The sequence below is a fragment of the Oratosquilla oratoria genome, chromosome 6 (assembly GCF_046742065.1).
Source record: "Oratosquilla oratoria isolate Oo_2021 chromosome 6, ASM4674206v1, whole genome shotgun sequence".
In the NCBI taxonomy this organism is placed as follows: domain Eukaryota; kingdom Metazoa; phylum Arthropoda; class Malacostraca; order Stomatopoda; family Squillidae; genus Oratosquilla; species Oratosquilla oratoria.
The window spans coordinates 22,741,963-22,757,319 of NC_134782.1; the positions used below are offsets into that span (position 1 = coordinate 22,741,963).

The 15,357-nt window shown below is 36.6% G+C and overlaps 1 protein-coding gene across 2 annotated transcripts; it reads right to left on the reverse strand.

Annotated features, from left to right (window-relative positions):
• Positions 1-1,445: 1,445 nt before the first annotated feature.
• Positions 1,446-13,510, reverse strand: LOC143026339 (uncharacterized). 2 transcript variants are annotated; one of them, XM_076186548.1, is made up of 7 exons: positions 13,436-13,510; positions 11,735-11,847; positions 11,221-11,392; positions 10,790-10,896; positions 9,196-9,336; positions 6,133-6,328; positions 1,446-5,411 (listed from the first exon to the last, which is right to left on the reverse strand). In XM_076186548.1, the coding sequence occupies exons 2-6, from the start codon at positions 11,835-11,837 to the stop codon at positions 6,165-6,167; spliced, it is 687 nt and encodes a 228-aa protein (XP_076042663.1). In that variant the 5' UTR covers positions 11,838-11,847; positions 13,436-13,510; the 3' UTR covers positions 1,446-5,411; positions 6,133-6,164. The 2 variants fall into 2 exon arrangements, with proteins under 2 accessions (XP_076042663.1, XP_076042665.1); XM_076186550.1 differs by lacking the exon at positions 1,446-5,411 and adding an exon at positions 8,158-8,204 and having other exon boundaries at positions 6,198-6,328.
• Between the last annotated feature and the right edge of the window lie 1,847 nt (positions 13,511-15,357).

The following is a 15,357-nucleotide window of genomic DNA, read 5'->3' on the forward strand; positions in this document are numbered from 1 at the left end:
GGCAGAGATCGCATCCAGCGCCTAGCGGTGGCTGCAACTGAGCTTCCCCTGGCGTAAGATCTTAACTGGTGATGATTCTAGAAGGGTTTGCATGCATCCGTATAACCACACAGTCATGACTCAAATGGAGTCTTCATCAACATCTCGTACCTATTTTCGAGTTTTAAGAGGACCGTTCAGCCCACCTGTATCCTGACGCACTCAGGAAATGCTCAAGTTAACTTCTACGAGATCCCTGCCATAAACGACGGAAGCTAAGAAGCGGAAATCCGGAAGTAGGCACTCCGGAAGTAGTGACTACCCCAGTGGCGTGCAGAAGGGGGACAGAGGGGCCGATGTGTCCTCGTGCATCCAATCAGATTATTTGGGGGGAAAAGAACTTAATAAATTAGGTTGGTTTATATGTAAATCGAATAGTGTTTATTTTATTATCCATATGTTTACAAACTCAAAACATCTTCCTTTCTCATAACTTTGCCATATACTTGAATTTTTGGGGCAAGTGATCAAGCACCACCTTTGCATATCACTGGAACACCCACCTTCACGGCAAGTGGAACCAGACATTGGAAACAAACAAATTAATGGTTTCATCATTGTCTCCTCCCTCTGCAGGTCCCTGAACTGTTGTAGTATAATTTTCCTCTACAACTCTAACCTACAGTGAACTCAAATTGAGGTGGGATCTTGCTAAACCACACTTTATAGTGAAATAGTCTATAGATACTGAGGTTCACTATAGTGGCACTGTCATATTTTCAAAAGGGGAAAAAAACAAGACAATTGACACTTGATTGATTAGACACTGGATGAATTAAAATTCATTGCAGTGCATTCTTGCTCACACGATGCAGACCCAATTTTGTCCCAATGCAGTTGAAGGGTCATTGTTGTTTTGCTCAATATGAAACATCAGCTGTCACATACATTTTAGCAATTGCACAAATATTCTGGAAGTGGTCATTTCAGGTATGAAGGAATGTATTCAATTTTTTTTCTAAACCTAAACCCATACAACCCTAGTTTACCACATTTGTCATCATATTAGTAAGATAAAGGCAAGGTTCAAAACAGTACTGTATTCTCTAAATACCTCAGAATCATACACTATTCATTTTTGCTTGGAACTGTGCAAAACCTATCCTCCACTTTGCCAAACATTCTTACAGCAACACGTGTAAGAACTTTGCTTCTTGTACTTAAATTTCTAACAACTAGCTTAAAATGTCTCCACATTCTCATCTATTCCTTTTCTTTTCCATTGTGACAGCAGGTGTTCTCTTCCCTAACATTTCAAGAACTCTATCTCTGACAATTCCATTGCTATTTCACGCTATAGTGACATATTCCACAGAACAGGTGACAGCTAGGTCAGAGTGAGCAAGGATGATGCCACTTTATGGGTTGTAGGAGACAGGCAATAGTCAAGGCAAATAAAACAAATATTCTATTTTTAAATATTTGTTAATATTTCGTTTTTCCTTTATTTACTAATGACTCACTTTTGGTGACTAGTGTTCTCTTAAAAATGTGAAAAATACAAAGTATATAATTTAAGCACCACTACATATACAGTATTCTCCTTCCAACTTGTATACAGTGCCGGATCCCAACTGGAATACCTTTTGCAACAGTAGTAGAGAATTTCTTCCCAAGTGACCAAATTAAATTATGACCTAGCCAAACAACACTTGTACATTTTGGGAGTGGGTGGGGGATGGGTGGTGAGGGAATACGTGTGAAAACTAAATTGACACAGCCTGAAGGGATTTCTCCCCATCTTCTCCATTTCTGTATGAGGGGGCAGAGAGGGGGTGGTCACCGATTTCATGAAGCAGCCTTGCTGTTGATGTGCTGTGTCTTGCAACATTGCTTCTGACCCATCATCCAGGAGGTGGGTGAATGGGAGTGAAGTATGTGGGGATGGAATGGATGGGAGTGGATTTTATGCCTTTTTTTTTTGGCTACCTCCCTCGTATGGGGAAAAAACCTTTTATATATGTATGTCTACATTTTGGGAATATATCTCTGCTTAGTATGTCTTAGTTAAACAAATGCCCTATTATATTTTACAAAAGTGCTGAAGTTATAATATCCCATGGTATAAACAAGTGCAAAAACACAGGCAGCATCACATGTTGTAAACAACTATGCAATTTATTCTTAAAGCTGGAGTGTTTTTTGGGGGGCATACGGTTATCATAAGTGCGGAGAGACTTGCAAAAATTGAAGAAAACAAAAGCAGATGGGATGAGAGGACCAAGAATGAGGTGGATGGATAGGGTAATAAGGAACTGGGATAAATAAGGAATGTCTGGAACAGTGAAGAGAATACAAAAGATAAGAGTAATTGGAAGAAGATTGACTATAAATGGATGAAAGGATGACATAGCATGAAGGGATGTTCTTGTCTGTTCTGTAAATTGTTTAGAGTGGATAAGGAGGAGGGCTGCTATATTATGCAATGAAGCGGCTTCAGCTGCCAAGCCCTGCTATGTGTATGAAGTGGGTGTGTGATTTTGACTCAGCCACTCCCTACATAAGGGCAAAAGGGCCTTTGGTATGTATGTATACATATATATAATATGTGTGTGTATGTATTTATGCTTGGGTAGATTTGGGTGGTGATCCTTCCTTTCACAATTTTTTTTTTTTGTGCTCTTATAGACTGAAGTTTGAATAAACAGTGACATCTCAAAATTCAATACTCTTGTGTCTGTTGTGTGTCCTCTTAACAGCATGTAAGGGACCAAAGGCCAGTACAGTACATGCAACTGGTGCAAGCTGGACTTTAAGAGCCATTTCCATGCTGTCCATCTTCACATCATTACCCTCATCCTTATCTAGAGGTGCAGCTCTGAGGGGTTGGCACTCAGTTTCTGGATCATGCTCAGGGTTTCTACCAAGTCCAGCTACATTTCCAACTGAAAACTGTTTCCCTCCTCCTACTACTATAAGTGCAGTAGACAAGATGCAGGGATGACCCATCATCCAGAAAATGCCAAGATTAGAGGGAGGGAGGGGGGGTGGAGTGTATGGGAAATGGAATGGGTGGGAGTGGTTTCTATGCCTTTTTCTTTTTGGCTACCCCCCCATGTAAGGGGAAAAAGCCTTTGGTATATGTATGTATGTACTACTACAAGTCAGTGACATAGACAATGCCCCACATTAATACAACACAGTCAACTGTCCAAAGTTTCTTTCCGAACGGATCTATGGGATGGCCCAGGGAGAATTGCCAGTCACTGTGGATCTGCAGGAATCCAGCCAGTGATACTTGAAGCAACAATGAATAATTACAGCATGGAATGAATTACATACTGGAGTTTTCTACCTGATAACCAAAACTCAAAAGTAACATTCCTATTGAAGTTAAGGTTGTAAGAAACAATATACTGACTTTCATAATTTCAAACTACACCAGAAAACCCCATACAAAGCCTGATTTTTTTTATGAAGTATTCAAATGTACTCAAATGGATAGGAGTGGAATCATGCCTTTGACTTTGTAAGGGGAGAAAAGCCCTTGGTATATGTCTGTATGTACCAAGGACTACTGTTATGTCCTTGGTATGTACTCAAATGAGAACATTATTCACAGCAGAGTCATGCAGTAATGTATAATTTGTATATGCCAGATTTATCCAAAACGTTATGAAAATAAAGATGAAACAGAGTGCATATTAAAACTATAGATAATAGATTTTTAAAAACAGAAAATTTATTCAATTTGGGCAAAGAAATGTAGAAGAAAAGGAGGTAGAAGACAAACAAGCAAAGAAGGCTAGACTGTGTTGTTGTTGTAGTTGTAGTAGTAGTAGTAGTAAAAATAAATAAATAAAATAAAAAATAATAAAAAATAAATAAAATAAAAAGCAAGCAAGCAAGTTAACTTGGGTTAAATATAAAAACAACAGCACTCAAACTACCATCAAACAACAAATGCAACCTGCATGAGGTTGGCAATAAATGTGTAACTGATATGAGTCTGATGACATCCGAGTGCTTCATACATCAACTTCATGATTTAAAATTTTCTATATTTCAAATATTATACACTTCTACATATGAAAAAATGGCAAGGAACAGGAAAAACCTTTCATCTATGAGGTTTTAAGATGAGAGGGGCATGTGAAATAGGTGTAACAAGTATTAAGTTTTGAAGTCATTATTTTCACTTGACTTCCTTACTTACATACATGCATACTAGAGACTTTTGCCAACAAAAACAGTGTGGCTGAGTGAAACCATACACCCACTTTACACCCATCCAAAACCAATTCACTGCCCTTCCCATCTTAGCACCTCATGGATGAGACACACCAGAGAAAAATAACAAACTAAAAAACAAATGAGCACCAAGGCTTAAATGTTAAGATAACTTTGACAGTGTACTGTCTTCAACTTCTCAAAATAAGTCCATACATGATGAGTACAATATCCTATGAACAGTCTATGGAAGACTCAAACTATTTTCCAGAGTATGAGGCAGTGTGAGGTCATGGTAGACACCACATTTTGTGCTGCATTGAAGTTTGTCTTACAAATAACAGAGTATGTAGAGTGTTGCTACTTGTGACAGAGGTTGAGGTGACAATGGTTCTAACCTTGCTGAGGGCAAATTGGACCAAGGGTATGATTCATTAAATTCCACTCTACAAAGTCCTCTGTAAGGGGCACCATACAAGCCTCCTGACAGGGGGAAGTTTCATGATGATAAAGCATATCATCATGTTTTGCAGATAGATAACATTTGATGCGAATATTCAAAACATGAAAAATAGGAACCCCGTATATTTATATGAAAACATGAACACCAGCTTCAATCATACATTATTTTTCACACTGCTCATGACAGCTGTTAGGAACAGTAAACATCAATATAAATATAACACACTTGCCTTACAATCACCATGAAGAGTATTAAAAATCTATTATCACATCCCTCATTACACCATAGAAGAACCAAATTCCTTAAAAAACAAATGATGCCATCGATATTGACTCTACTGTGACTCCACAATTGTGAACAATCAGTCCACTTACTGCCCTTGTTCTCTCTTGCGAGACATGTAGCCATAGGTTTGAGCTTGTCATAAAAAAATGGATAAATGATCTATTTAGGAACATATTAAGTTGGAGAATATTCATAAGCCTTTATAAAACAATGTTCAGATTGCATAGTTGTCATTCACAAGTCTGGAATATCACAGTTTTTGTGCCTCTGATACTGAAGTATATCAAATCATTAAGAATCCTGACACTAATAATTTCATACGTTTTCTGGTTTTGGTTTTTTCATACTTCCTGTAAGATCTGTATGAATTATCTTAAAATCCATGGATTTGTTGACCCTAAGGCGATGCACAGAGATCCCTGAAGTTTCTATGATTCATCAGTTGGATTGTCAACTGCAATTAAAAAATAATACAACTGTTGCATGGACATCTATAATTAAAAAACATTCATATTAATGTAAAATGAAAAAAAAAAAAAAATCAAAATACACTTCAACTGTTCAACAGTTTATCCTGAAATTTTTTAGTTATGCATTAGTCTGGTAAATATAGAAAAATATAAAATACAAGATTTAACATGTGACAAATGAAAACAAATTATAGAAATTTCCTGATATAAATGCATTTTTTTGTGTGAAAGTGACACATTTGGTAGAAAACACAAATCAATTTTTGAAATGTGATTTTCTCAACAACTCTTTGTACTACATGCTTTTCCTAACTGTAGGCTAGTACAAGTGTTCTTAGTACATTATAGGTAGACTAAGTTAAGGTATGATGTTCAGTAGAATAAGCCTATCAAATGGTTATACGGTGGGCATACCCCCAATATAAGTCAAGGAATATCTGTAGTCATTAGTAAGCCTAGGCAAAACAGTACAGTACCTCTCATTAATGGACTAAAAGGGGGGTAACGGTGTCCGTTGATGTGAATAATCCGTTGATTTGGAGTGGTTTTTGGGTGGCATAGTGATTGCACAGCACTAAACAACAGCACCAAAAACACAGCGAAAACACAGCAAACACAGCTAATTAACGTCTGTTAATGAGAGGTAGTACTGTAATAGGGATACATAATAATAACACACTTATATGCACTAGGGCTGATATGTACCTTTGTTATTGATGATGATTTAAACTCCAGCCTTATGGGTAAGAATCTCCAAGAACCATCTTAGTGCGTACATTCCACCGCAAAGCTGCCCTTGCATCTTCTCCAGGCACTTTAAATTTGTCCCAGTAAGCTTTATAGAAGTGATATAAAGTCACGGGGTCACGTTTGTTTGAAGGCTCCGATGGAAGTGGTGTTGCTATGAAGACATGAAAATTATATGGTTATGCCAAGAATACTTGAATGAATAAACTCGATGTACTAAAATTAAGGCTCTAAAGTACCTCTTCAACAGCTGTGTAAAAATCAAGACATCATTCTTTATCAATACAATAAGAAATCTCTTAAGTTCTTTCTATTTCATTCTATGGACCCTTGGTATACAATATAGAATAGAAACAATTGAAAAGATTTCTTATGGATTTTATATGAGGCAATCAATCAATTAATCAATCTGTCAGTCAAGATTGGGCCTTAGATCTCTCTTGAAGGTAACTTGTGGCCCCAAGGTCTCTGGTTATAGTCTGAATTTAGTGCCAACCTATATAAAATAATACGTTCTTTGTCCTTTGTGTGTTGACTGAATCTGGATCATGTGGTGTCTATCACCTAATTCATTTTGTGGTCAGTGGTTAGTGCTGTGTCTTGTTGCATTGCTTCTTACCCAGGGAGTGGGCAGGAAACAGGGATGATCCTTCATCCATGAGGAGCTAAGATGAGATGTAAACAAGGGTGGTGGATAGGAGTGGAATGGGTGGGAGTGGGTGTGTACCTTTGACTTTACTACGTCCCTTATAAGGGGAAAGAAACCATTGGTATATAGATAGATAGGTTAGTGATAACCTGTACATAAATGGGTTAATGTTACTCCAGTGTGAGTGGATGGGTGGCGAGATAAACACAGGGAACCATTTAGGGATTTATTCTGATGTTTCATCCTTACCAGGACTTCAGAGTACATCTGAAGAAGTCCTGATAAGGATAAAAAGTCAGAATAAATCACTAAACGGTTCCCTGGGTTTATCTCACCACCCATCCACTCATCTGTCTTACATATTACTCCAGTGTCTTGAAAGGGTCTCTTCTGGCTTATTTCAAGGAGTTCCGATTTAGTACTGAATCTGTTGGTTTCAAGAGTAATGTTTCTGAAGCGATCTGTGTGTGTAGTGTTCTGTAAAGAGGTGGTGTTAGGTGCACGAGATAGGTTATGAAAAATGTGGATTTACCTTATTGTAATTTACGAGATAGGAGCTATGCTTGTGGTGTCCCATATCTATGTTTCCAATTATTAATCTATATTTGAATTCATTTATGTTGTTTACCTGGACTGTTTCTTCTCATAATTCGCAGCCAAGACAATTTAGGTAGCAAACTGTAAGAGGCTTATTACCACTAGACAAGCAGGCATGTCACCAAATAAAAGTGTTACAAGACTCTCTCCTGGAAGATTGAATGTTGATAGAATGAACTAGGTTATCCCCTCAAAAAAAAACAAAAAAATATATATATATATATATATAAATATATAATATATATATATATATATAATAATATATATATATATAATAAAAAATATAAATATATATATAAAATAAATATAATATAAATATATAAAATATATAAAATATATATATATATATATATTACCTTGAAACCTCTAAAAATTTTAGGTTTGTGGGGGAAAATTAAAATGTTATCAGTTTTAACCATTAACAAATCCAAAAAAACAAAGAAGGCATCAGCTAGCAATAAAGCTCTACCTATAAAAGCTATAATAAGCACAAATCTCCTACATTTAGGAAAATTGCTCTGCCTTTAAGAAGATATAACATTTTGCAATAAACTGTCTAAAGAAGGAAAAGCAAAGAAAAAACAAGACTGAATGCTACAGAAAGCAGCAGAGAATGTCACAAACCATATACACTACGACTGTATGGAGCAACAGATGCTAAAGCTATTATGGTTAACTTAGCAGTTAATAAAAGAAAGACAAGGTTTCAAATAATAATGCTTGAGTATATGTCATACCTCGAAGTCTAGTATCAGAAGAAAAGCAGCAACCTCGTGACACTAAACTGCAGATATGAAACCACCATTGTCATGCCAACGGGCAAATGTAGAATAATGAAGAATATTAATACATCAAAGATACAATCTACGAAATTTGTCATGGTTAAAGAAAGTTCATACCAATTTTGAGCAAGACAACTGAGTAGTCAGGATTCATCACACACTACAACATAAACAACATTAGGAAATCTTCTTACAGATTATGAGGACGTCTTTGAAATGAACTGGATGCTCAACCAAATACAATAAAATTAAACATTTATAGCCCTAATAGCTATTCCTATTCACAAATTACCTAATTAATTGAAAGACAAGATACCAAAGAAGCTGAAGGTGATGTAGTATAAGACTGTTGCAACTAGAACAGACGCAACCAATGACAGTGAGCTAACAGCTGGGATAAAGTAAACCTATTTTTTTGTCTTAAAATATTCAAGAGATTTTGAATAGCTTTGCTGCAGCACACTAAACAACTCCATTCCCTGCTACATGTGACCTTAAATACTTAAAAGCTCTTCATTTTCTCTGACCTCTCCTTTAACACTCATCTTCAACTCACTGCCACCCTCTCCCCTTGTACACCTCATTACCTCATCTTACCTGCCTCTTATATTCCAGGTCTCTGCTCCATACAGTGCCAAGGTTACAATCATTCTTAACCCTTTCATTACCAACCCGTCAACCTTACGTAAACAAACGTTTCAAACCATCCCACGAATGGCTGGAGCCTTATGTTTGTAAACACACACACTTGCCACCACGTGGGTAGAAATAACCCAGAAACCAAGGCCTTGAGAGCCCTCAATACACACAGCTTATAACTGTGACACGTGCGTGTCACGGGGAGCATGCTCGGTTCCTGGCGGGTGCACTCAGCCGTGACACGCAGGTGTCACAAAACACACATCCGGTACTCAAGGGGTTAAGGCAACCTTCTCTTTGAATTCATCCCCAAAATCTTGTTTGACTGATGCCATACAGAAAGTTACTACTCACGTTTTTTTCTAGATGCAGAACGTGGCCTCTGCTTTATTCCTGGTCTTCTTTTCAAGTCAACAGATTTTTCTGTAGATCCTGATGTTGATGAACTTGTCAAGGTTGATGACTCTGATTGTTGTTCTCTTGGTCTATCATGTCCTGATGATAACAAAAGCAATATTAAATGTAAAGATGTTCAAAAACCCATCAATTAAATAAACAGCTTTGTGCAGGACTAAGTGTTTTTTTTTTTAACCAATCAGGAGATAAATGTATGGTGAAATGAAGAACAGATGTGGGAAATGATGAAATTAGGATGGGAGATATCAACACTGGAGAGCACATATGGTCCAGGTAGTAAATGAGAGGAAAGAAGCATTTTGTACTGACTTAAATGAGTGTGTAGGAGGTGCCAAGATAAGAGGGAGGGAGGAGGGTGGAGGGGAGTGGAATATATAGGAAATGGAATGGGTGGGAGTGGTTTCTATGCCTTTTTCTTTTTGGCTACCCCCCCATGTAGGGGGAAAAAAACCTTTGGTATATGTATGTGTGTATGTAGTTTTAGGAGAAATTTGAGTGCAGTGGTGTTGGAGGACTTTAATACTAGAGTAGGAAATGAGCCAGATGGAGTAGTGGGATGGAACAAAAGCATATTTGCATTGAAAACAGTCATAAGAAATTGGTATCTAAAGTGAGGAGACCTTTTGGTGTCCCTACAGACCAGAGCCACACATCATTCATCTATGTTAAGAGTTTAAAATCTACCTGACTCACCCCCTTCACTTCCTTCCAAAACATCTTTATATTTTTTTTTCTTCAAAATTCTCACTTAAACTCTTAACCCACTTTACTTCTGCTCTTCTCTTTGCTTCCCTCTCTGTCTTTTACTTTTACAACCAATCGTATATTTGTCTCTTTCTGCCATCTCACCTCCACCTGTTCATCACTCTATTTGCTGCCTCTCATGTTCTCTCCCATCCTCCTCATCCCACGTATCTCTGAACTAGCACTTTCTTCTTGAATTATAACCAGTCTTCCTTTACTTCTGATCGCCTTTTATCCTTCACTATCTCCCATACTTTTCTCAGTTTTCCCTGTTATTCTTTCTCTTTTTTGTTTCACTCATCTGTACTTCTCTGCTTCCCTCCCCTTCTACTTTACCTCTGCTTTGAATTTCCCTTCTATCAGATACGTTCTGACAATTCACTGCCCTTTCCCCTGAATACATTTACATCCTAAAATCTTCCAATCCTCTTTTGGGGTACCAAAACAGCCTATTAATGCCCTCTGAACCACCCTGACCCATGTATACTTATGGCTGTCTTTCTTTTTACTGCATTTGATCTGTAAATTGAGTGGATGAAGGGGAAGGGGGTTACCATGTAATGACACAATGGGCATAAACCAGCTTCAGCTGTCAGGCTCTGCTGTTTCTTGCTGCACTGTCTCTGCCCTCAGCATTGGGCCAGGAGGAAGGGGCAACAAATGGGTGTGGGATGGGTAAAGAGTAGATGTATGTCTTGACTTGGCCACCCCCTTATAAGGAGGAAAGGGTCTCTTGGTACACATATGTACCACCAAAAACTCAAAACTAAGTTTCTGATTTTCTTACTGCTTGATCTCTGGCCTGCATATGAACTTGAATCATCTGAGGTTTTAGTATGTGATGTTGAAGAATCCTGATCCGAATAGCCACTCTCTTCTGAGCTGACCCATGTACTGAAATGCAAAAAAGAATAATAAAATTATGTTGGACTATATTACAAAAATGTTGGGTTCACTTTTGTAACTTTACCTCTAACTCTTTTACAGCCCTAACTAGCCAGCTAATTGATCAGCTTTTGAGAATACATGATATAAACCCATTATAGCATCAATTAGAGAGAGAGAGAGAGAGAGAGAGAGAGGAAGGGTAAAGGTGAAGGGAAGAGTTGGAGGAGGGAGAGGAAAAGTATGGTGTGCGGGTAAGTGTTAAACAAGCTTATTGTACAGATCAAACCCTCTCCAAGGTCCGACTGCTGAAAAAGTGAAACAGCAACCTACCGGTACTTCTTGGGGATCTTGAGCTTTTCCTTTGAAGGTTTTTGTGTATCAGGTGATGAGTCAGAAAAGCTACTGGTAGTTTCACTTTTTGAAGAACTAAATGATTTTTCCTCCCCTGATTCTTGTTGTGCCTTGAAAGCTTTCAAGTCTTGCTTTATAAGACGAAGCAGATCTACAAAATAAAGATTCTAATTGTAAGTACATCTGCTACATACAAGTACATAAAAAACAAGTTTTATGAATAAACACTGAAAAATGGTGAATATGTGAATTTTCTCTGAATGCCCCTGCTATTCTTGCTAGTCTTAGGAGTTTCTCAGTTTAGTTTACTTCTGGGAATCCAACAATGTATAGAATTTGACAATCTATAACAACATAAAAAGATATCCAAAATTTCTTTGTGAAGGCCCAACTACTGCTTTATGATTGTAGGTTAATGGTCAAATAAATGTATAGTAATATTTAGTTGAAAACTGGTACATATTCACATTGAAATAATGTGAAAAACAATCACCTTTTCTGAAAGTACGCACAACATCATCAGAGATGTCTGCAAATCCTAGTCTAGTAAGTTCTTCTCTAACTTCATCTTCAGAAATTTTCAGCTTGTATGGCATCTTGTTAAATCTGAAAAAAAATAAGCTTCATAAAGAAACACAAAGTGAACAAGCACAGTGTTTGTGTATGTATACATATATCTAATATTATTACTATTCATCTTCTTTTTCATATTCTCAAGGTTCCCCCTATATCAGGATAAATCTATAGTAGGGACTTGTGCGCAATGCTGTGCAGGGTGCTTTAGGGTAATTTAAAGTTACTTCCCAGAGAGATCTATGGGAAGACCTGAAAATCCTATGGGGCTACAGGTTTCCAGTTCATAAAACTTGAAGCGACAAATATTTATAAAGGACAACAAAAGTTATGGGATATCTGATGTCTGGTGTCAGCATTATTTCAACATTAAATCCAACAATGAGTCCACTGCCTCAGGTGGAAGAACTCCAAACATTCATTCACACATTAAGGTTTCTCTTGCTAAAGACCCATGGCTCTCAGGTAACTGGCAAAAGCCACTGAATGTCCCATAAATCAGCCAAGAAGGATTTTTTTTTCTTATTGATTCTTTTTCTTTTTTATATGGAATAATTTCCTTCATTACAGGTTTCAGTTGATTAAGTTTTATTATTTTTGTACAAATCTTAGAATTGACTGTTCTGTGCAATGACTGTTCTGTGCTATTATAAGTTCAAATCTGGGGATTTTATTTTCTATGTAGACGCCAAAATTGACATCATTGTTTTGGTGAATATAAAGATGCTTGCCAATTTTAATTTGTTAAAAATCACTACCAACATTGCTATCAATTTGTAGTACTAATATAATATTGGAATCAAAATACTTAGAATGAGCTAGCTGCAAATGTAGGTAAGAATTGAATTACAGCTGTGAGACCAAAAAATATCTAAAATATAATGAGGTTCACATCTCAACATTCTAAAAATTGTTACTGATGTTTAATGTTACTAATTTGTGGTACTTATATATATAGGGTTCAAATTACTCAATGATAAGAGCTAGCTGATAATGTACATATGAATTGCAGCTGTGAGACAAGACATGACCTAAATCCTAGTTCTTCGTAAATATTTAATAACAAGACATTCACCCATCTTAATTTTTCAAAAATCTATACTGACGGTACTATTAATCTGTGGGGTTCAAAATACTCTGAATGATAAGAGCTAGCTGATAATATAGATAAGAATTGCAGCTGTGAAACTGGTAAACATCTTTATAAATACCATTCATTATTCAACATAAATGTAGTGTACGATAGTCGATACCAAGACACAATCACATAGTAACAGTTACCAAACACCGAAAAAATCTCCCCTTGAATAATGGGACTACATAATAACATATTGATAATATACAAGAAAAGACTACCTACAAAAGATCTAATTTAGACTAATATATAAAACGGAAATTTCAGAGCAGATACTCCCACAGACCTATCTTATACTCTTAACATGTTCAGTTTGTTTCGAAGAAAATGTCAAATATCTGGGAGCCTTCTACGGCTTCCAAACGCTATTTCACCACATTAATCGATATAAGTGAAATAGTAGAATTGTTTAATATTCTATGCATTTGCAATATATTGTTATAACTAATAAACCAATAAAATTCTTAACAACATTTTCAAACTTACCCGTACAATCCTGTTTAAAGCCCCGCGACCGATCCCATGCAAATATAAACATGAAGAATTCAGGTATTGGTATAAAAGATCGTATAGAGATAAACTTACGAATTCTAAATGAACAGTCGAAATAAATATATTACGATTACCCATTTCATGGATGGTAATAAATGTGATATTTTACCATTTATACCGACAAAAATTATATATTTAGACACAAAAATTTAACAAACCAATGAAAAAATAACGAACATTATGATTATCGGCAAATCATACGCATGATGTGAAGTATTTTGTAATTGGTGTAACTCAGCGTATACTATTAATCAATACACAAGTAATAGCTTACCAAAGCTAGTTAAGCAGATCAATTTCTCACACTTTACTTATTCTAGAATATTTCATGCAATTATTCATTATTTCATTACAAAAATAATTTCCATAAATTACTATTCTTACTGTTCGAGTTTTAAAAATCATGTTCTTGGTTTCTTTACATTTTTAGTATTTTGCTTAAAACACTCACATACTTTAATCACATTATATTCGAAGAACACAATGTTCCAAGTATTTTAAATAATTGCATTTCGATATGTCTTATATTTTCGGTGGCAGTGGAACCAAGCGGACGTTGACAGTCGAGGTTCGTGCAAGTAATTGCTTTCTTTGAGTGAGCAACAAGTCTACCGGAGACGAGGGATATCAACAAGGTTCCTTCTTGTTCTTTCACTATTAATGTTTAGGTAAGCATGTTTAAGACAAACTTCGTTATAATCTGTTAATTATTTTCTATCATTGGTATTTTTTAGTTTCGACCATGGGCGCAATAAAGCAATAGAAAATTAATTATTAATTTTGAAAATTAAAATGTATCAACGTGATATGCAATTTGTGGGCGGAAATGAATTTTTTTTTCAAGCTGCAAGAACTTTGTATACCTCGCAAGCATTAGAAAAAAAATAATTTTGTGAATTATAACAACGTATTTTTTGCGGAAATCAATAACGGAAAATGTTGCTGAAAGCTATACACAAACAAACGTAGCTGCTACGACTGCTTGAGACGCCATCTTTGTTTTGGTGGATGCGGAGGTCTAAGAAATTGTAGTATGATAAATTCGTCAGTTTTAATCTAACCTACCTAACCTAAACTAACCTGCAATTAGTAATGCGGATCATCAGGGTCGTTGTCGTCATTGACCTCGGAGCCTTTCAAAACAAAGCTGGCGTCTCAATCAGTCGTAGCGGTTACGTTCGTTTGTGAAATTGTGTACAGCTTATAGTAACCTTTTCTGTTATTGATTTCCGGCAAGAAAAACGTATATTACGTTGACGTCTTTTTTTTCTAAATATACTTGTTTTATCTTTCTACCTTGAAAATGCAACTCTGATTTAGTAGCTTAAAATTTGTCGTTTTACAAAACTTTGGATCGCGGGTCGCCTGTGGGGCTATGCATTCTGCGGCCTGGCCGCCTGGACGACTGGAGTCACCATAGCGGTCGTTGAAATGCAAGGCGCACTTTGTGGAAGACAATTGCAGTTAATGAAAAACTAATGGCTATTCTTCGCCTTTTGGCCATGGGGCCTTTCTATGTAGACCTGAGATACTTGGTATGTATTTCTCCACAAGCTCTGGGACAAATCATATTAACTGACACACGTGATGAGATTATCAGCCATGTATACGATCAAGAATGTACTGAAGGATTCTTCCGAATGTGGGAGGACGAATTGTGCGACTCGGGAATTCCAGGAAAATATTCAAGACGAGGGCAAGACTGGATGTTTATAATTTTTCTTTCCCGTGCCGTACAGTGAATGACTGGAATGAGTTGCCAGTATGGGTGGTAAATGCCGACACTGGCCTCTTTTGAGGGTAGGCTCGACCTACACTAGACATGCGCTAATTATAAAGCACAAAGAATAAACGCC